At 45.8% G+C, this 22,494-nt stretch overlaps 1 protein-coding gene across 4 annotated transcripts in view; it reads right to left on the bottom strand.

The window, feature by feature from the left end:
• Nucleotides 1–22,494, bottom strand: part of JPH1 (junctophilin 1) — a 76,940-nt gene that overhangs the window by 49,000 nt on the left and 5,446 nt on the right. For all 4 annotated transcript variants that reach the window (XM_033126563.1, XM_033126561.1, XM_033126560.1 and 1 more), the window contains exon 2: nt 20,929–21,688. In XM_033126563.1, coding sequence (XP_032982454.1) covers nt 20,929–21,688 — 760 coding nt within the window. The remainder of the gene's footprint in view (nt 1–20,928; nt 21,689–22,494) is intronic.

Raw genomic sequence — 22,494 nt, 5'->3', positions numbered from 1 at the left:
TGCTCCAATCCTTCTCATGGTTCAAGATCCAACACTAACTCCCTCCCCATGAGACCTTTCCTGATTCAGCTCCCACATGGATAAAACCCTTTGCTTTTTAAAACTTGATCCAGACCTGAAAATATTCTGCAAAACACAGCTGAGTCTGTCATGGCACTGGCGCTCCAGCTGGACCCCAGTGACGCGTGCATGCAGCTGGGAGTGGTGCCTCCCAGTCACCTGGGAAGCCCTCGCGGTGTCCACTCACAAAGCATCAAGGATTCGTTGCGACAAAGGACAGCGGTCGAGGACTTGCACCAATTGTCACAATACCCACGGCACGGTGGGGCTGTGAGCATTGAAGTCTGCCTGTGTGGGACTCTATTCTTCTGATACCATTTTGCAAATGGCAAGTTTACCAAACTGTGTATGGGGAAAAGACTGGCTTCACTCATTTCCCTAAATCCTGCACATACACACTTAGAGAAGGATACAGTGAAGACATATTAATCACGTCATAGTAGACACGTCACACTTTTCTTCTTTCGTTACACAGGAAAGTTGGATAAGGAGACTATCCTAACTTTAATGGTACTTTCTCAGACCTTCAAGCCTGGCCATTTGCTCTAACCACGCTGACTGAAGCCATGAGGTACTGAAAAGAGAAGTTCAATCAAATCCTGCTTGTACGGCAAGGCCCAGGACAAAAGCCCAGGTGTTCAGCTCAAAGCTGTTTCAACTTGCACAGCAGATGGCATGCAGGCTGGTCTGAGAAAGGAAGCCTGCAGCACACAGGTCTGTCTGTCCAGTGTGCTCATACCCAGAGGTGGCCTCAGGTACTTCAAACAGAGGTGGGGCCGTGCACATTGCAGGTGGGACTTTGCTCCCATCTGTGTGTGATGTGTTAGGAGAAAATCACTTACCCTCGTCCAGAATTCGGCAGAGAATCTCTATAGCTCTCTTTCTCTGAAACCTATGAGTGGCGATGAACTTTATACCCAATAACTGAACATGTATCTGACTTGAAAAGGGCCTCAAAGACATCATCACATCTTCGGATATGTCCAATGAGGCAGCAGGAGAACGACCTCACCAAAACCCTCTCTATGGTCACAGCGCCCACCTGCATAGCTTACTGGTGCCACGTGCTATCCCAAACACTTCACACATGTCAACTCATGGGAGCTTTCATTCCAGCCCTGTGAGGAGGCACTATGAACGGTCACACCCATTTCACAGATAAGGAAACTAAGGCTTGGAGAGGTCAAGTTGTCTGCTTGAGGCCACTCGGCGAAAACGTGACAGAGCCAAGACTTGAAATTGCGCTTGCTGTGCTCTTAACTGTGACATGACATTACAGAACGATTCCAAAATAATTCCCTAAGCCTCTCTGGCCAAAAATCAGGCTGTCATGTTAAAGATTTATTTGAAGCTTTTCCCTCTTTTCTCCCTGAAATTCTTTGCGATGCTACCAGCTCACGCTCATTTCTTCCTTGATTTTCCCACAGTGACACTGAATGAGAGCTGACCTACAAGCCTCTCTGCCCAGGACCAGGCTGACCAAAGAGATGGGGCAGCAGTCTGTCACAGAGCTCAAACTGTGGGCAGAGCCAGCACACACCACGGCCCGGGAGGTATTTCTGCCAGAAATAGGGTAGTTCCGGACTTCGGACTCGACTGCTTGAAGACACTGGGGGCCCAGCAACAACAGCCATCTCCAGCCTGAGAGCTGGTCGCCGGGAGACGCGGAGACCTCAGCAGGGCGCACGGTGGGCACTGCTGGGCAGAGGCCACACTCACCCTTTGCTTTCTCAGGTCCGGCTTCCAAAACACAATGTGGGCCTCCCTCTGGTCTGTATTGGGGGAGCAATCGGGGTGCGACCTGCAAATCTGAGGGAGCTCCCTCGAATGTAGGGGTCGGTGAAGCCGCTGGAACCAAGAGCAGCAGAATGGCTGGAAGGGCAGGTGCGTGAATGGGCCCCGAAGTCCAGGCCTGGGGACTTATCTGTAACCTGACATCCCTGCTCTTGCTCTTCCTGCACCTCTGTCAGGCTGATACCAGACACCTACCTCAGTCACCCCTCCGGCTTCAGTTCTAAGGGGAGCCTGCGAATGCTGTCCAGGTAGATGTGAGAGGAGCCAAGACCAAGTCGGCCACAGAGAATGAAACAGAGCCAGCAGTGGCCTGGATGGGGACCTGCCCGGCTTCACGCGCGAGGGAGCCAGCGTAACCCACGAGCGCGGGGCCACGCTCACCAATGCCTCCTCTCCCGGGAATTCCTCCTGGGCCCTGGAACGAACCTCTTTTCTGGGGGTGCTCCCACACACGGCCTCCACTGCCATGCAGCTCTCCTTGTTTCTAGCTGCACTGTAGTAGTTTCTGTCTCCATCTCTGTCACTCGGTGACACATTTCCTGGAGGACAGGGGACAGACTCTCTCGTCTCCCAAGGCACCAACTCTATATGCTGCACACGGAGCGGGCACTCGGGAAGTGGTGGAAACGATCAGAAAACTTACTCTACCATAAAAGAGCATCTACTTCCCACTTCAAATTTATTCACTCATGGAACCCTCGCCGTCATCCTGAATGAGCTATTCTTGTTCTTTCCCCAGTGGGCAGGCGAAGGAGCATGAGACGTGGACAGGCCGTTTGCCTGTGTCACACCACACCCAGCGGAGGGCTGCCGTGTACAGCAGTCCCCCTTTCTCCAAGGGGGATGTGCCCCAAGACCCCCAGTGCATGTCGGAAACGGTGGAGGGCACCGAACCCTACATATACTGTTTTTCCCACCTACATACCTTGCCAGCTTCTCTCTGGCATATCTCAACACCGGTGTCGCTGCTCTTCGCTTTGGGACCATTATGAAGTAAAATAAGGGTACTTGGAACACAAGCTCTGTGGTAACCCAGAAGCCTACTACGTGACCGATGGGCAGGGAGTGTCTACAGGGAGGTTACGCTGGTCAAAGGGATGAGTCATGACTCAAGCGGGCTGAGCGGGACGGCATGAGATTGCATCATGCTACTCAGAACGGCAAGTCATTTAAAACGGATGAATTATTTACTTATGGAATTTTCCATGTAAGACTTTCAGACCTTGGCTGACCGCGGGTGACAGAAACCATGGAAAGCGGATAAGGAGGAAACGCTGTGTGCTCTTAACCACTACCTCTCTGAGCCCCGGAACTCCATGGATATAAATGACACTGGTGTTTAGCAGCGTAGAAACAAACAAGAGCTTTTAAACCCCCCACCCTCCCCATGCTTTGCCCTTCCAGTTCCTCTGCTTGGAGAGCCCTCCTTCCCTTTTCTATTCCTGGAAACAACTACTTGTCTCCTCAAGACTGCTTAAGAGTCACCCCTTGAAGTCTCCCATGGTTCTTCCAGGTGTTTGGGGACCCTCTGGGCTCTTGTACACACCGTCCTTTGCTAGATGACATCATATAAGGCCTGCTGGTTTTCTCCTCAATCTCCCGGCCCAAGAGCTATCTTTTCACAATATTCAGCACGGAAGCATTCAACAACGCTGGCCCGCATCAGTTTATTTAGCACCTATTATGTGCTACTTCTTCGGTTAGGGGCATTCACATATTCACATATACTGATCTCATTTAATTCTACCAACCTCCTGGGAGCTGCCAGGTGCCAAACCGGGTCTCATTTTTCGGATGAGACATCTGAGGCTTAAACAATATTTCATCAGACAACATTTGAAGAAAATTTCACAGCTCAGTCTAGTAAGTTCCCAGAGTCTTTCTAGCCTCCCTGGCCCCAAACACAGGATGATCTCCCTCAGGTCAGTGGCACATGCGTCTCTGGGGTTCTCATCTGAGCCTGTTGAGGAAACGGGGACAGTTTCCAGGTCACAAGCCACTCGGACTTCTCAAACTGCAACTCCTTCATTTGCTCGTCTCCTATCACTGAGGTTTCGTGTGTACGTTTTAGCTGAGTGCTAGGAGATCAGTGTCACGAACCATAAAGGACGTGTAGTCACGAATGATCATTGCCATTAAACGGCAGCAGTCCTGGGCGGTGATCTCAGGATAGAGCATTTTAAAACATAAGTACTGAGCTGACATACATGAACTGTGAGAAACCTGACTGGATCTTAGCCTGGACTGCAGATTCTAAATCTCTAAGAAAGAACACCGACTCAACTATGACAAATCAATCAGAACCAAGTATTTAGAGTACCTATGTCTTGACACCTATGCTAGGTTCCATGCAAAGTATAAAAAAGGAGTTGTTTTTATGAGCTATATATTAGTATATATTAGTAAGCACGAAGTAGGCTGCTGACGTTTAAAAAGGACCTAATTCATGAGTTATTATTTTTTTTTTCCAGGTATAGTACAAGTAAACATTTTATTTTGGGTACAACCCTCAGAGTTCTCACAACAATGACTCCGGCTAGCTTTAGATTTATGCTTAACTGTTAAGAGAAACTTTTAATAATGCTGCGTGGCTTTATAGCACATTAGTTTAGTATTTATGCCTTCAGAGTTTTAAACGTTAGTTAGAATTTAAGTAAGCAGAACTTCATACCAACCACAGAAATGCGATGGAAAGGGGGGAAGGAAGAAAAACTGAGGAAAAACTTCCTGGAAATGTCATGAGAAAAGCCAGGTGTGCCCAGCTTACTGTGAGCTCCTAAAGATCTTTATACCTACTTGGCACATGAACTCTAAGTATATAAATTTGCCTAAAAATTTCATTTGTTTTTCCTACAAAGAAATCCCTTCTTACTCTCCATGGCTTGAGGACGTCAGCTTCTACATCTCTGGCTATTCCAGCGTCCTCCTATACACAAAGCAGTATAGCATGATGCAACGAGACCCGTGATTTTGAGAGAGTGATTTATATCTGAAGAGTGTATGATACAAATAATTTTATATTTTGATTCATTTCAGAGGTGTTCATCATTTAGTAAAAATACCGGAGCTTTTCCCATTTTCCTGTTCTATGAGCAAACCTGTTAATGAACTAGGACAGGATATACATGTAACCACCTTCTCCTGAACAGAAAGATCAGACTGTTCAACAGAGACCCTTCCACCGCACCAACCACCCCCCACGTGCCTGTTTCCTCGCAGGAGAGGTGATTTCTCAGGTGGCTGCTCAGAGCCAGCTGAATAGGGGGTCCTTTCAAGCAGGGACTTGCCACTGCTAAGGATTTGTAGGAAAGCTGGACACGCCAGCTCTGGGAAGCTAGGCGGATTCTCTATTACAGACCTGAGAGGAGGTCCAACCGAATCAACAAGTTAGAGCAGGGACCAGCGAAAGAACGGACATACCGTAGATGCTGTTGTGGAACGGGAGAAACACAAAACAGGCCCCCGGCAGCCCCTTGGTTTTGCCCCTAAGCTGATCCCAGGTCCTGGCGGAAGACGTCCTAACTCACTGCTCTCCGTCTAAATGCCCACGGACGTCTGTTGGGAGGTACAGACCCCTGGAGCGTGAGGCCTGCGGCCTGAAATCAGCCCCTGCAAAGTCGTCATGCTTTGTTTCACTAGTAAGACAGGTATCTTCGTGCAAGCCACGTGTTTATTCTCTTGATCCAGTCTGCACACACAGTAATAAAAAAAAATGAAAAGATGCCTTTTCTAAGGCAAAGAAAGTCACAGACATTCTTAGTCAGGCACGACAGGGAACATGAAGATTGAATGGAAGCTCTGTATGGCTCACCAGATAGATATTGCGATAGTCACTCTCTTCATAGAGTAAATTAAAAGAGAGAGAGATTTGTTATTTTGATTTGATTTTCAGATCATGGAATTAGGCAACTAGAGATGTCAGTTATAACTGAAATCAACCTTGCTCAGGACCTTGTCTTATCTGGGCATAAAACTATTCCCTGCTTTCTTCCACACACGGGTCACTACCTCGGACGGTTCCTTACACATTTCCGTACCCCAGCCCTCTCCACTCACTTTCCTAACAACTCTTTATTATAGATGACAATGTAAATCTTTGATTTTGATGTTTTCTTCCTTTCTTTTTTCTTTTTTTTTTGGAAGCTCTTACATGCACAAGCGTTCGGAGCATCATTCTTACAGAAACCTCATCTTTGTTTCGTTCCTCCCTGAATGTCCAGGAATCAAGATTCATTATTCTACACTCCCACTGCCCCGTGTCTCCATCATTATTCATCATAGTCCACTGGTGTTCTTCGTGAGCCATGCTCAGATCTTTAGCATTTTAACTCCCTCATTCACAAGCAGGTGTTTACCAGATGAGTTCTCCTGTGTCAGTTTCCAGGGTCCAGTTCTTTAGGCCTGGATGGATTTATTTGCATCCTAGATGGTTCTGTCCTGACTTCTGCTACTAGCAATCCACCTTGTGCACCGCAGCGACAACCCTTCCCCTGGGACGCTCGCTGTTCTGCTCACGTTGCTAACTTCCTGGGAACGCTGCAATGGTTTCCACTTGTGTGTTGCGTAACACTTGATTAGTGCTTTCCAGATCCTTTCATAGTCAGCACCCCTTATCTAATTGTCCTCTTCTCCACCCATGACTCAGCTGAGCTCTACACCACTGCGAAATGAAACGGAGTGAGTCTTAGGTGGCACACGCGAGTGGGGCGGGCGGGGGGAGTGCAGGCCCGAGAAAGGGTTTGTGTGCATGTCTGTACACACACTTGTAAGATGAAGCTCTGGAGTCTAAATCTGACAGAAAGGCTCTCTCGCCTCCTACTTCTCTATGATTTTCATTCCTTTTTTTTTTTTTTTTCTTTACACACCAACGGTAATAATTTTCAGGAATTTCAGGCTGGCAGCACGACTGCTCCCTACACATTTTTACCACCTTTCTGGGTCATCTTTCTGGGTGCTGGGATGAGGGTGACAGGGAAGTATGTATATGAATATGATCCTTGTTTTCCAGTTTCATTGGCAGGGGGGGTCACGAGGGCACATGGACACAGACCACGAAGGGGAAGGTTAATGAGACTGTGACGCTAAAAGAAGGGCCACTCCAGCAAGCCAGGACAATGGCGCCCACAGAGAATAGGCCCAGGTGAGCTTCCCTGCCTTTGTGTTTCATCTTCTTCGGGCTGTGAGTCACCAGATACACGATTCTTCCCCCACCGGGCAAACTCTCTGCCTCTTGACAAATCATGCCGTAGCTCCCCTTCAAACTATTGCTCACAGCTCAAATTCTTTATGAAATCATTCCAGACCAATTCCATCTGGCACCGGACACGCCAGTTATATCTGGAACCCCTCTATTCATGCCGTCTCTCTAATTTTTCCCCCCTTTTCTCATTATCTGGCATTTCTTGAGGACTAGCATTCGGAGACACACACGTTGCACAGACTCATCTATACATGTTCACACAGACCTTGTTTATGGGGGATGCTTGTTTGAGACTTTCTTTTCTTTCCTCTGTTGACTGACACCTTCTATTTCCCTTGAAATAGCTTTAAAATCTTACTGGGCACCAAATACAGTGGAGGCTCTGTAACTGTTACAAATATAGCAACGCTAAGGAAAACTTTTCAACACTAAAGTTTACTAACTGAACTTTGACGTCACAAAATTAACACATCACTGAAGATTCTGGAAGAAAAAAAAACACAAAACCCCTAATATGCTCTTCTTTCCTCCATTTTCACTTATGGGATTAAACATTAGTGGCTGACTGCTTGCTCTAGAATCCGAGTTTCACCATTCCAACAACAGGTGGAAAGTTTCTCTAATTTAGGAACAGTAGGAAGAATAACAATTTTGAAAATGCTTTCACTGTTTGTACTGTAACATGAAAGAAAAAAGCCCCCTTCTCCCCAAATGTTATTGGGCTCTGTAGCCATGTAAAAAGGAACTGCTTCATGAACAAGCCAGCCTGTTCCTTTTAAATTTCTATAAGACAACTGACCACGTAGACACTCACGGAATGAGGCAGAGCACTCATAAGCAAAGAGCTGACTGAATGAATTGGTCTGTTACTATGGAACAACTTCTTAGAAGTTATCGCCAACCAACTGAGGCTGTGGAGAGTCAGGCCTCTGCTTCCCCTCCCCACCCCCTCAGGTCTAGCACAGTCCCAGTTGTGTAAGTACTTAGCAGTAACTCAGTCCTAGGTGTGTAAGTACTTAGTAACTCAGTCCTAGGTGTGTAAGTACTTAGCAGTAACTCAGTCCTAGGTATGCAGTACTTAGCAGTAACTCAGTCCTAGGTGTGTAAGTACTTAGCAGTAACTCAGTCCTAGGTATGCAGTACTTAGCAGTAACTCAGTCCTAGGTATGCAGTACTTAGCAGTAACTCAGTCCTAGGTGTGTAAGTACTTAGCAGTAATTCAGTCCTAGGTGTGTAAGTACTTAGCAGTAACTCAGTCCTAGGTGTGTAAGTACTTAGCAGTAACTCAGTCCTAGGTATGCAGTACTTAGCAGTAACTCAGTCCTAGGTGTGTAAGTACTTAGCAGTAACTCAGTCCTAGGTGTGTAAGTACTTAGCAGTAACTCAGTCCTAGGTATGCAGTACTTAGCAGTAACTCAGTCCTAGGTGTGTAAGTACTTAGCAGTAACTCAGTCCTAGGTATGCAGTACTTAGCAGTAACTCAGTCCTAGGTGTGTAAGTACTTAGCAGTAATTCAGTCCTAGGTGTGTAAGTACTTAGCAGTAACTCAGTCCTAGGTATGCAGTACTTAGCAGTAACTCAGTCCTAGGTGTGTAAGTACTTAGCAGTAACTCAGTCCTAGGTATGCAGTACTTAGCAGTAACTCAGTCCTAGGTGTGTAAGTACTTAGTAACTCAGTCCTAGGTGTGTAAGTACTTAGCAGTAACTCAGTCCTAGGTGTGTAAGTACTTAGCAGTAATTCAGTCCTAGTTATGTATTTAGAAGTAACTCAGTCCTAGGTGTGTAAGTACTTAGCAGTAACTCGGTTGGAGACGATCAAGAGTGATTGACGTGTGAACTGTGTTCCTTATGAGTCCTTCACAATGGCTCTAATCTTGGTCAGATGATCCTAGCTACAATCTCGTTCCTCACAGTTTACACAGTGGGACACTGTCCTTGTCAGGCCACCATCCTCTGAGGGAGGGCAAGCCTGGGGTTGGAAAAGTAAAACGTCAGTGATGTTTCACTATGTTTACTAAGTGAACAATTTCTGTAAGAAACGTCGCTGGAATAGTTAAGTGATAATCAGGTTCAAAAGCAAGCAAAAGGAGGAGATACCAAGCGGAGGCCCAGACTGGGGTCTCTGCGACAATCTGGTCCCCTTTCCCACCTCCTCCGCCCTATTTTATTGACTAGAGTGAGAGACCCAGGAAGATGACCTGTTTACTACGTTTGAAAAATATCACCCATATTCCAGAATGAATGAACCTTTTCACTAGCATTATTCTGGGCCTTTGGAATATAAGACACGAGCATCTTAGATTTGCCTCTGTTCCTTACCCACCACATCTAGTCCATCGATTCCGGCCAATTTTATCCCCTGCTTCTCTCCCACTGCTGCCCTGGACGGGGTCTTCATCCCGTCCTCCACACACCAGGCCTCTGGTCTTGCCCCCACTTAAATCCACCTCAAAGGCTGATGGCTCCCTTCAAATCCTTTTAAAGAACAATTCCCCTTTGCCTCCAAGGCCAAGAGTAGAAAATATAGCTCCCAAACTTTCACGATCTCACTCCTATCATTACCCAACTTAAACTTACCACCCTTTAGTGTGCCTGAGAATAAGCTGGCAAGGTTCTCAGATGCAGACCTCTGGCTGTCGTCCAGAGAAAGGGGTGGGGGACCGGGACTCTGTAAGCATCCCTTGAGCTCTGCTGCAGAGGGTGGATGGGTCGCACCTGAGAAGCATGGCTCTTCCTTCTACCAGACGTCTGCCCGCCTGTGGGAACCTACCCGGTGCCCTTTTACCCACAATCTTCCTCCAAGCCGAATCGAAACTCAGTCTCCACAGCTCAGCCTTGCCTCTATTCCCTTAAGGATTCCTCCTTTCTTTGCGTTTTTCAGAGGTTTCTCCTAAAATTTGCCATATTACATCAACATTATTTGTTCGGCGTTTTTCTCACACACAAGATTTGTGGCTGTTGAATGAATAATGTCTGTTAAATGCAACAGTGGCACAAGGGCATATATGAGTATATATAGTACTCCCAAGCAGAGCTCCTTCATGAGCTAAAGGAGAGGACACGGATTAAAGAAGAGAATTCTATCGGAGTTCTCAAAATTGAGTGGGGATTAAAGGTTTGGGCTCTGATATTCTGCTGCCTTGGAACCATCCTCGATATATCTACGGTTTTGTGACCGGGACTCATACGTAAGGTACACGGGGAAATGTCCGGCAGTGTCTGCATTGCTTCCGCATCTGAAAACATTGCCAAAAAACGATTTGTTTGCAAAATAGTTAACTTTGATGTCTCTGCATCCAAATACTGCCAATGAGACCCCACTACCATCAAAAATGAAATCTTATAGATCTTACAGCCTCTATGCAGAAATCCTTTTAAATTAAAATGAGTTAAATTAAAATTTAATTACTAAAAACTTGTGTTTTTTTTAAGAAAGCCGTAGTCACCTTACCTTTAACATTATAAAATTCTGATCTACTTTATGTTGGACAGCTATTCTGTTGCTAGCAGTACCATCGTTAAGGGTAGAATTACTTATTTGAAGAGGCATTTTCTTAATTTAGTCCGTGTCTGCTATGGACCTTGCGTGTACTCACGAAAGATTAACAGGGGCGAGGAAAGAAAAGGGATCTGGAGGTGAGGGCGCCAGGCAGAGAGCTGCTTATGTAAAGAGCCCCAGAAAGTGTGACAAACTTGTAAGGCTGGGTTAGGTGCTTCCCAGTGGGTCCCTTCAACCCGTAGCCCCACCGTGTTCCAAACCACAGAAGTGTGATGAACCTGCCAGGGTATCTGCCGTTCACGACAGGTTTGTTTCTTATTCATCTCTGTACTCCCAGGGCCTAGTGCCATGTTTGGACAGAGCTTACACTAAATAAATGTTTGCCAAATGATGTTCTTTAGCATAATAATTTGTGAGAGTGATATTTTGTGCTAGTATGCTGCCAAAAAAGAAACAGGCCAACAGATCTTGCTCACTGGGGAGGTCCCCTGAGCACAAATCTTCGAAAGCATAATTCCACAAATTTAAGAAACAGACATTCTGATATCCGAATTGCATTATTCTAAGGCAACAGATTCCCAGTCATTTAATGCAACAACTGCTTTATTTGCTTTACTTCTTAAAAAGAGTTGTGTTTAGCATCGTGTACATACAGTTCCTCTCTCGGCATGCCTCATAAACGTCTTTGTTCCTCTGAGTTCTGCTCTGTGCTCTTTATGCAGCGCACAAATCTCTCTGAGTTCCAGGGCCATGTTCCCAGCTGTCTGTCTGGCCAGTTCAAAATTCAAGAAGTCCAAAATCCAATCCAAACGCATCTCCCTCTCTAAACCTGGTCCTTCCTCTCTGGTCCCTGTCTGAATAAACAGGACCATCATCCATCCAGTTGGCCAAGCCAGCTTAGGAATCACTCCGACTCTTCCTTTTCTGGATCGCCACACTTATTCCCTGACCATCTAGTCCCACTGAGTCCGCTTGGGAGGCTCTCACCCAAACATTCGCTTTCCCCATCCCGCTGCCATGGCTCAGCCCTGAACTACTACTTAGCAGAAGACTTCTTAACTTGTCTCTAGTTTTAGTACCTCTTACTCTTCCCAAACCCTGTACATCATCTGTAATCAGAGTGTTTTTCCTAAATTTGATCAGGTAATTCCTCTGTTTAAAACTATCAATAGTTCTCCCCTGTCTTTGGGCTAATGTCCTAACCACCCCTTATAGGTCAGTGAACCCCTGTTGACTTCCCCACCTTATCTCTCAACACCTCTACCTAGCACCCTGTTTTCCACCCATGCCAAACATTTCACATTCCCCCAAATACACATGGGCCACTGCCTTTAGCACCCTTCTCCATTCTTCTGGAAAACATCCACATATCCTTTGGTTCTCAAGCTGGATACCACCTGCAGACTCATGTCTCCAGCCCCAGGCTGGGATGAAGCCCCTCCTACATGGGACCTACGCTCAGAGCAAGATGCCAGCCCTCCGACTGGTAAGCGTTTTATCTGTCCCGACCAGATGGAAAGGACTGGGTCCCAGGCATAATTGTACATTTACCTATGTGTAATCAATGTTACAAAGAGCGATTCAAATCAGTATTTCCCTGAGACAAGAACCAAACCTTATAAAACGGGCTGGTAACCGAGTGCCTTTCCTGAGAATCAAAGCCAGAGTGTTAACTAACGTGTTAACTGCTGACAGATAAGGGCTAAAGGTACCACCCTTCCAAGGCATTTGCATCTTTGCAAGGTAAGGATTCTCAAATCATTGGGAAGAGCAAGAGGGGGTGGGAATACGTGACCAGGGCTGGTAAACCTGGAGTTCCTCCCTTCCACTCTCGAACCCTAACCTCTAGCTTCTATGGGACAGCTCCTCAATATGTCTTGACTAATAGGCTCCCCACAAGAATCTCAATTCCGTTCCCTAATGGATGGAAGCAAACGTATGAAATCTTGATATGCTAATTCAAAAAAGCTCTGACACCAATGTAAAAGATTAAACAGACAGGGACTTCTAGACCAAGCAACTGAAATCAAAATTCGGTTCATGTGGTACAGTAAAAATTGTCCAAATTTTTACCTTATTTAAAAGCTATTCAAAAACAAAATTGTTTGTTAATCTGTGGCATAACCGATTGTTTTAAAAATGCTAGAAAGTGAATTAATGCATTCTCCTTGGCTTGAATAAGTTTCCTTTGGCACATAGGAGAATCCTAAGAAGATTTAACTTCACAGAGTTGTACTATTTTGGAGGCAGTCTTGATTCCTTACACATTAATTAAATTTCTGATAAAGAAGCTTACTTTGAATTGAGCGTATTACACAAATAAACGTGGAACACCAACTAAGACAGAAGGGCAAAATTATTAAAAGCCTATTTGGTTAATTCTCAAGAGGCTGTTGTACTAAAGCTGAATGACTTACATAAATACCTTCGGCATTTGTTGGATCCTGTTCCCAAACACAATGTTCATATTTCATCTATAATAAGAAAAGCATCTCAAAGATTTGCAAGGCACTAGTCTTGCAAGCGTCCAGTTTGGTGTCTTGAGTAAAGTGAGATTGGCAGAGTCAGCTTAATCCACAATGGAAAGTTGAGAGCAGGGTGCCTGGGCTGTTGGCATCTGCTGCCTGGAGGAGGCTACCAGCTATGTCGGATGCACACGGGGCTCTGCCACTTGCCCGAAAACAGAGTTTCTCCAGGTCACAGCTACACTTTGTACGGAGCACACGGGATGGAACACGAATGCCATCGCGCCTTTGGCTTTCCGGAAAACACAGTAGGGTGGTTTTCATTACAAATGCAGCGTCACTAAAAAGTAAGTGCTGCTCTGCTTTAATGCTTCGTATGTACAGGATCAGGAAAATGTCATTGTTTCAGAGTGAAATGGGATAGACTGCTGAAGCCCGTCCTGTCTCAGCAAACTCAGAGGTCTCCAGTTAAAACAAGGCCAACATGTGTCCCGAAAACCTTGCTCGTCATCACCCTGGATTGTTGTTTTTCTCCTCCACCCATCCAGCCAGTTTTCACAAAAGGATTTCTACAGAATTGAGCACAACTTCATACCCCATTCATACAGCACCTTCCCCTACTCCCTTTCTGTTTAATCAAAGCGGGGAGCCATGCCTACAGGATTCAGGGTTTTAAAAAGCATGTTTTTAATGGCTCCAAAGCCTGGATAACTCTGTGACCCTCCCGTTATTATGGCTCAAGACTAATTTTCATTAAGTTGTATTGCTTGAACCTACCTGTTAATCCGTAGAAGGCTCGCCCGCCTCAATCTTGCACAGATTCTGAATGGGCCTGGACTTGGAAGGGCTGGATGAAGAGTTTGTTTTGCTTTTTGCATAAAGAATTTTTTTTAAGAAAGATCTTTACGACAAGACAGCCTCAGACCGTTTTATGGGGTTGTCGTGACACTATACGTTCCTGTGTAAGATAACCTGCTAAACACTGAGGGTGATGGAGATTAGAGGTGAAGAGCAGGTGCTGGCCAGGAGTTTCTCTGTGTTCCCCACTTAGGCCGCCTGGGGACCACTGTACCCCAGCTTTATCTCTCGCCTGGGGGCAGGACAGAGCTGACGCCGGGGTTATCCTTCTGGTTTCAGCTGCCCCTCCGTCCACCCGCACAGAATTCTCAGCCCACCGAGCAGTCCCAGGCCGCCTGACGCAGAGAAGCACGCCTTTCTTTAAACGGCCTGGAGAACGACGTGAGGACATCGGAACAGTCTCCTCACTTTCACCCACGGGAAACGGGCATTCTTTGGTAAAGAGGAGAAATGTGTATTTAAAATGTTTACAGGCAATGCAACAACTGTAATACACATAAAGGAGAACGGTGGCCTACACCAATACAGGATGAGGCTAAAATCTGTAGTACCCTCCGATACTGTCTTCAGAATGGGACCCCGGCGTAACTTGATATAAAAACATATGCATTGCTTTCCTCATTTCCTTTTCAGTCTTGAATAGAATCGCCTGTTGGCGGTATACTAATTTCACCCAGATCTGAGGCTGGGGGAGTCCTGACACACGTGCACGTCCGCACACAGCGGTCGAGCCTGGGGGATTCACTCCTTTCCTCTTGCTCATCCCTCTTTCCGCTTCCCATGCCTGCCTTCCCTCCCTCCATCTTTAAATCTATCCCAGTCTTGGTTCTTGGCTTTCTATCAGCTTTCACTTGTGGGAATGTAGGACCGTGGTGCTTTCCGAAACATTAACTGTACATTGTCATGTACAGTTTACAAAGCCCTGTGACACCCACTCTCTCACGCAACTCTTCAAACAACCCTTCTGTGAAGAAAGAAGCAAGTACCAGGCCTCGTTCCTGGTAAATGTTTGGCACTCAGAGCCTGAGTGTTTGAACGAGGCCTCTGGAATTAGTCTGTAGAAGGGCTGGCGATAACAGGTGGGAAAGGGTGACGGGGACAAAGGTGCACAAAACCAAAGAAAATGACACTTTCCTTAGCTGTAAGGAAATCACAAGCCAGGTGACTTTCCTCCCAATGCTTTACCTCTTTAACAACCTCTTCATTTATAAGAACTTCACCTTCCTGCCAAAATCACTTATGCTAACAAAATAACAAAATTAACAAGAGCCCTAGCAGGAGAAACAAAAAAATTCACGGAAAAGGTCAGCTAAATTGTTTTCAGGATGTGATACGACCCCTAACAGCACGGAAAAGACATCAAGATAGCATATAAACTATGATTTTAATTTGCCAAAGACACAGAGAATCCTTTTGTCCAACAGAATTTCAGAATTTCAGATTCCTGGCCCTTTACAACAAACTTGGCTTTTTCCGAAAATTGGTACTAGGAAGTTTAATTTGGACCCATAATGTGCACTCACGGCTGACTTTGGGTTTTAATTACTCATACCTCAAGTGAGAATCAAGTTAAGTAATTGAATATCATGATTTGAACTTAAAAAAGAAAAAAGACCCCCGAAAATGGCAGGACAAGAAAAACTTGCCAGAGGAAAAACAAGCCAGCTGAACGTTCAGCAAACTTAGATGTTCCGACGTATCACGTATGTTGGTGATGTCAAAGACATCGGCTGAGCTAATGTTAGGATAGGTGTGTCAGGTGACTTCCTGGAGTTTCCACATCTGCTTACAGGAAACTCACGTGGACCCCTGGACCCGCTCCTCCCTATGAAGAATGGTGATCACGGTTTGGCTTAACCTGAATCTCTTACTTCCTGGCCACGCCTTAGTTGTAACACTTGAGTGTTACTTCATAACACTCGATGGTGACTTCATTAGAGAAGAGGGGACCGGGGACACCCACTTTCGCATTTTCTGCACTTCCTGGACTCCTGCCAGACGATAGTGTGAATTAGTCTGAGAACTATGTTTCCTTCCTTAGAAAACCGTGGTTCATAGGTGTCCAGCAAAACGGAATTAGAAGCACCGGCAGTGTTCACACCCCAAGAGGAAGAATTTCATTCACTCATTCATCAGATATTTACTAGAAGCCTTACAAAAGTGCGCTGATCTAAGCTGGCTGCTGGGTCTGGCTTTCTACTCCAGTGGGAGAGAAAGAGAGAGATCCAACAAGTACACTGCAATGACAATTTAGACTGCTGCGGGGATGGATTTAGACTGAGGGGGATGGCAGTGGGGTGTGAGGGGATGGGGTTAGGGAACCTTGGGTGAAGAGGAGACTTCATGCCTAACCTGTGGATGGAGCAGTGTGAGGGGCTGGCCCGGGATCCAGGCCAGGGTGCCAGGCAGACGGAAGGGATGAGCAAAGACGGTCCTCGGAAGTGAACTCGGAAAGCTATCGTGGCTGAGTCGTTCTGGCCATGGAGGGAAGCGGGAGAGTGGTATGAAATGATAACATAGCTTTCTTACAGAAAAGTATGGGAAACACATTTTTCCTGTCAAATTAAAAAAACAAAACAAAGCGATGTCCTTTTTATATCTAAGTCAACAACTGGCAAACATGGAATCCAATCTCTAGTTCTGGACACAGACGCAGCAAGCTCAGCTGCACACCAGGTCCCTGGAGCTGGAGGCCTTGCACGTTCTATCTGTTTCCATCGCCCTGTGCTGCTAGTATATCTGTGATGAGTACCAGAGGGCAGGGCAGGGGACAAGCACAGGGCTCCCTCCTGACATTACCTGCCTAGGTGCTTCTGCCACCGCCTAATGTGCCACTAATGGTTGGGGAGAAGATGGGAACAGCACAAACCCCACACGACTGGCCGTCCTGTACCGTCACTGACACATCACAGTAGTGCTAGGAACACCCAGCCAAGCGTCCTACAAGCTTCAGTGAGACTGGCCAGTCAGTGAAGAGTGGCAACTATTCCACTCCATTCTCCCCCACTTTTTCTTTCTTCTAATCTGTCCAAACCAACGAGTACAAGCAAAGGCCCGTGCTTCTCCGTTGCTTTACGCCAGCTCTCTTCCATTCTGTCACCACACCTCTTCCGTCCTCTAGCACGAGAAGCATTTCCTGGGAGGCTCAAATCCCACAAAGCCCTTCTTTTGTCTACACCCCTTTCTGAAGTATCCATTCATTTCCACCAAGTGCGGTTGTCTAAGGGCCACTTATCTGCTACCTCAACCTAAAGAATTAAATTCTTAAATTCTTCCTTCAAATATTCTTGTCAAGGAACAATAATTTGAACGTCTCTCTGCAGGAGAGATTGGAATCAAGAATCAATGGGGTAAAAAATGACCAAATGAGAAAGGTAATTGAAACAACAGGGCGTGAAACAGAAGGGGCTTGAAATGTCCAGAGTTGCTCTCCTCCCACTTGAACATTTGTTAAAAAATTGGTTGAGATACTTTTGTCAATTCCAGGTGATGATGTTTACCTTGACCAAAACAAAACATTTTGTTAAATCTTATAAACACAGCACTTTGGGAATCAGAACAGAAACCTAAAGAAAAGTTACATATAGTTGCTGGCAAATTATTAGCATCCTGTACAGTTCTAACTCTTTTAAGTGCTAACCTGCTAGTACACTATCAGTAGCTACTAATTCTGCATCTGTTGCATTATCTCTACTCTCTACTGCCTGTTAATGTCATCCCCATGTTCCCTAATCCACAAGAATTAAACAGGGGACCATAAGAAGCCTTCAGAAACAAGCCTCCTGTGTGATTCCTGGGAAGACACATCACACCCTCGTCAAAGCAGCAAAGGAAAAGTCCACAGATCGACCATGTTTTCCTGAATTTTGGGGCCTAAGAGGGTGGTCCTGTCTCCTGGTTTCCATCAGGCGATGTTACTGGAGGATACAATTCTTTTCCCTCAGAGCTAACCTGAGGCTTCCAGATAAAATAGGGTGATGGTACGAAAGTAGATCCATTTTCCCAGGACTTCAGGAACAAACAAAATGCTCTACAGCATAAGGAATAACAACAGTAGAAGAATGATTAACACTATGTGGGGGGCAAACAGAAATGGTCAATAACTAGTCATTGCTCATGTCCCTTTGCTGCCATTGGTGATCCGCTGATTTCAACAGTGGCAGCTGCAGGGGTCTCACTGTCTGGTTCTTATTCTGCCATTACCAGGGCAGGGGGAGAGGGAGAGTGTCAATTTCCCCTAGTTTTAAAAACAAAACCATTTATAACAACAGCTAACCAGAAGAGGGGCCAGACAGGACTGAGCAGATACGCAGGCCTTACAAAGAGCCAGGCTTATGACACTAATCCAGCTAGAAGTCTGCGTCGCTGGTAGCAATCTCCAAAACCTCAACACAATCCTTTCTTCTCTTTACTTTTTTAAAAAAACAGTTTTAAAAGAACGTAGAACTCGGGACTCAGAGCTACTCTAAAGGGAATATGCCAGTCCTTCTTCAGCTACCGTCTACAAAAACATGTTGCAGAACTCTCTCTCTGAAGTGGTCATTAAAGCACGGGAAGGGGGCTAAAACAGTGAAAGTAAGAACGATACAAAAGGTTAACTGAGTGTTTTTATTTTTTGCCTATTGTGTCATCCAAAGAGCATTTTTTTAAAAATTATTATTCTGGTAAGAACACTTAACACGAGAGCCACCCTACTAACAAAACTTTAGGCACACAACAGCATATTGTTAAGTACGGGTGAAACGCGGTACAGCAGATCTTAGAACTCGTTCACCTTGCTTCCCTGAAACTGTACACCTGTCGAACAGCACCTTCTCATGTCCCCTTCCCCGCAGCCCCTGGCAACCACCATTTTACTCCTATGAGTTTGACCATTTTCAATACCTCACTTAGATGGAATCACGCAACGCGTGTTTCAGTTACCATGATGAACTGAGCATATTTTTAAAGACATAGCAAAGTGACGTCTGTAGGAAGTTACCTGGCTAAAAGTATAACATCTGAAGCTAAAGATGTCTTGATGACAGACTGTGTAACACAGTATTCCCAAACTACTAATGCCACCCCCAAAAGACTTTCAATAGAGAGAGCACGGTCGGGCTTGGGTAAGGGTTTTATGGTTCTAGGAGAATCAGCGATCACCTCTGCGTATCACAAGCAGTTCCCTTCTGTTTTGTAGATTCCTTCGATTTAAAGTAATCCTATAAGTCAGTAATTACAGCAAGCATAAGAATGCCATTTGCTACAGTGTCCTGCACAGGTTTACTTTCTACCTGCCAAGACTGAATTGCCTCTAGTATATCATGTGGTTGCAAGGTGGCAGTAAAACGGAAGGATGTAGGAGTGCATTTAAAATTAGAGGCCAGGGCCAAACAGCAGGTATATGACTAACTTTAAAGGTAGCTGAGGGCCACGGAAGCCAGCAAGATCAGACGTGCAAGTATTCTACCTACAAAGCAAACCGAAAAGCAGGAGGATGTATTGCCTGGTGATCAGAGAAAACTATGATCTAAAATAAAAGATGCTTGGCAGAGAAGTCAGGAGAGACCCTTCACGAAAGTTTGTGTCGACGCACAAGAAATATTAACTTTAAAGTAGGAGTAGTTTGGAATAAAATGAAAAGATGTTGGAGACTTTTAATACAACATATATTTACAAATAACTCAAAAAGAAAAAAAAAAGACCTCTTCCATTTACCAATTAGTGTTTTAGACACTCAGAAATAAATAGTAAATAAAATAGGGGCATTAAAAAAAAGAAACTTTATTAGCCTAGCAGTCCAGAGATCTGGAAGTCGAACCACACGACACTTCCATTTTGGGGCACAACAAAAAGTTAAAATACCAGAAATTTCATATGGTTCAATCAAAAAAGGTAGGGGGGCTCATTAATTCAATGCTAAGAATTCAAACCTGAGGGCATGTTAATATTCTGTGGTTTCAACAGAGGGTTACTTCCACGGGAGAATACTACTGAAGCAGAAAAAGGAGTTTTAATATTGTATGCTAATATCTGCCTCAAGTCACACAAAACTGGGGCCAGTCAGTCAGTACCCACTTCAATAAACCGCAAAATAAAAATTTCCATTTATAACCGTCCCTTTCTTTGTGGTCTAACGTGACACCCATTCCTAATCAAACCTATTCCCAACAGATTTCTCCATCCTGCTGGTTGCATCCCCGAACCCAGCTCTTAACGGCAAAACTTGAAGCGCACAGTGCTTTGTGCCCCCACACACCCTACTTGGGTATCTGTTACTCACCCGCCTTCTCCTCCTCACTCCAGTGCTTCTCTACTGCTCTACTTTCTTCCCACCTTGGCACAGCGACAGCCCCACCTGTCCAAGTCAGGTTGCCCCCACCCCTTTCCTTGTACCACACCAGTGATCTGATCTTTCCTGCACAGAATGAGGGGATCCCTGGGAGCCTCTGTCCCTCTGCCTTTCCCAGGCTGATGAGCTCTGCTGTTTTCAGGAATACATGCTAGACTCTGTCACGGGACTTTCCATTTCTGCCATGACTAGATGTCGGTGACATTCTCCAAACCAACTTTACCTACCCGGCGTCAATAAGCAGAACTTGCATTTTATAAATTAGGTTAATTTTATAGGGGGAGCTGTAAACACTTCCAACTTAGAGGGATGCACCTCTACTAGGCATATTCCATGAGGACGGATAGTTTCCCTCTGGCACACAAAGCAGTGTATCTGTGGCAGTATTTCAGGGGTACTTTTAAAACACATGTAACTTTCTGGTCTCAGAAAATGAACATGGGATCTGTGTGAATTCCATCACGTCATGTATTTAGGGAAGTAATTCCTAACAGGCAGGGGACCTCCATGTGCCTTCAACGTTTTTGGATGACGGCAACTTTCAGAACGGGGCAGGTACATTTCTGACTCTCGTTCTGTTGGGCTCAATCACTTGCCACCTTTGAGTCCAGCTGAGGTAGAACCTACTTGGTGATGTCACCAACAGAACTGACAAACACGACATTCGATATTGCACTGGTTTGACCGACCAGGCAGAACCACCCACCCTGCGTTTACATACCTCGAATTGGCTATTTCCACTTTGGTTCTCGCCATGGCAGCTGCCCTCTGTGCGCCTTCGATTGCTCTGTCCACCTTCTCCCTAGTTTTTGTGTTTCTTATTGGTATCAGTTGCTTCCTTATTCCACGGACCAGAATATTATTTTTGTATTTTCCCTCTTCTTTCGAGCCGTCGGGAAACACGGTGCAGCCGTACCCATGCCTCTTGTTGTTTGCCCACTCGCCTTCGTACTTCATGCCGTTGGAGCGCTCGCTGATGCCGAAACCGTTGCGCTTGTCATTCTTCCACTCGCCCATGTAGGTTTCCGTGGTGGTGGCGTCCACGTGGTCCTCCACGGGGCAAAAATCACAGTCGACGTCGCCGAAGCTGATGGTGGAGTTGGCGTCGCTGGAGCTAATTCTGCTCATGGCCGCGTCGCTGCGGACGGAGCTGCGCTTGCTGGAGATGGAAGACTTGGATTCGGACTTGCGGATTTTCATGCTTCCCAGGAGGGAGCCCCGGCGGAAGAGGCCGCCCTTCTTCTTGCCCGCGAGCTCAGCGTCGGCTTGGAAGTTGAGCACGAAGCCGCCACGCGTGCCCGCGGGGCTGTCGGCGGCCGCCGCCGCGTCGTGGAGCACACTGCCGTTGCTCTGCTCGCTGCGCAGCGAGGCCAGCGAGGTGCGCAGGGGCGAGCGGATCACCGTGGCCATGCCATAGGGCACGCTCTGGCGCACGCCGTAGCCGTGCCGCATGCCGCCGGCCCACTGGCCCTGGTAGGTACCTGGGAGACAGAGCACAGCGTGAGTCGCGGCACAGGGGGCGCCCGTCGCCTGCAAGGGCCGGCCGTGCAGGCCCAGGCGCAAGACCCGTCCCTTCCCCACTCAGCTCGATCATTTTCATCCACGTGTGAATCCCCGCCCTGCAACTTTGTGTCTTATTCCTTGCATAGGATTTTCCAATAGTCCGGTCATTTTTGCTTTTCATTTAAAAATGTATACCTGTTTTGGATGAAGCCACTACTTTCGCGTACCAAAGGAGTGATCACTGAAAAACAATGTTTCTTCCCTGAAATGAACACATCAGAACTACCTCTTATCTTCATTACGTTATATAAATGTCTGACCACTCTACTGTATACCTGAAACTAATATATTGAATGTCAACTGTAATTGAAAAAAATTTTTTTTTAATTTAGAAAAAGTAAAAAAACAACAACACACCACCAAAATCCCACTAAGGAAGGCAGTGCCAAAGTAGAAGAAATAAATTCTATTCATGAATCTTATTCTAATTTTACTAAGTTAGCTGAAAAACTCTGAAAATGACTTTTGGTTCTTTCAGGGTAACATTACAACAAGTTCTAAGACTCAGAATTTTAGTGATTTTAATACTTAAGACATGGATCATCCAATAAATTGTCTTAAATTTTGTTTCTACCATATTCACCATTTTTTTTTTAGGGTAGGGGAAACTTTAATATTTAGGATTATTAGCTTTGGATGAAACTTTTTGAGCTAAGAGTAATTTGACAAATACAATACATACCCTGAATATAGTGAACCATCATGAAAAAAATGGGTGATTTGT

The sequence above is a fragment of the Rhinolophus ferrumequinum genome, chromosome 14, assembly GCF_004115265.2.
Source record: "Rhinolophus ferrumequinum isolate MPI-CBG mRhiFer1 chromosome 14, mRhiFer1_v1.p, whole genome shotgun sequence".
Classification (NCBI taxonomy): domain Eukaryota; kingdom Metazoa; phylum Chordata; class Mammalia; order Chiroptera; family Rhinolophidae; genus Rhinolophus; species Rhinolophus ferrumequinum.
This window is presented reverse-complemented; position numbering and strand designations above follow the sequence as displayed.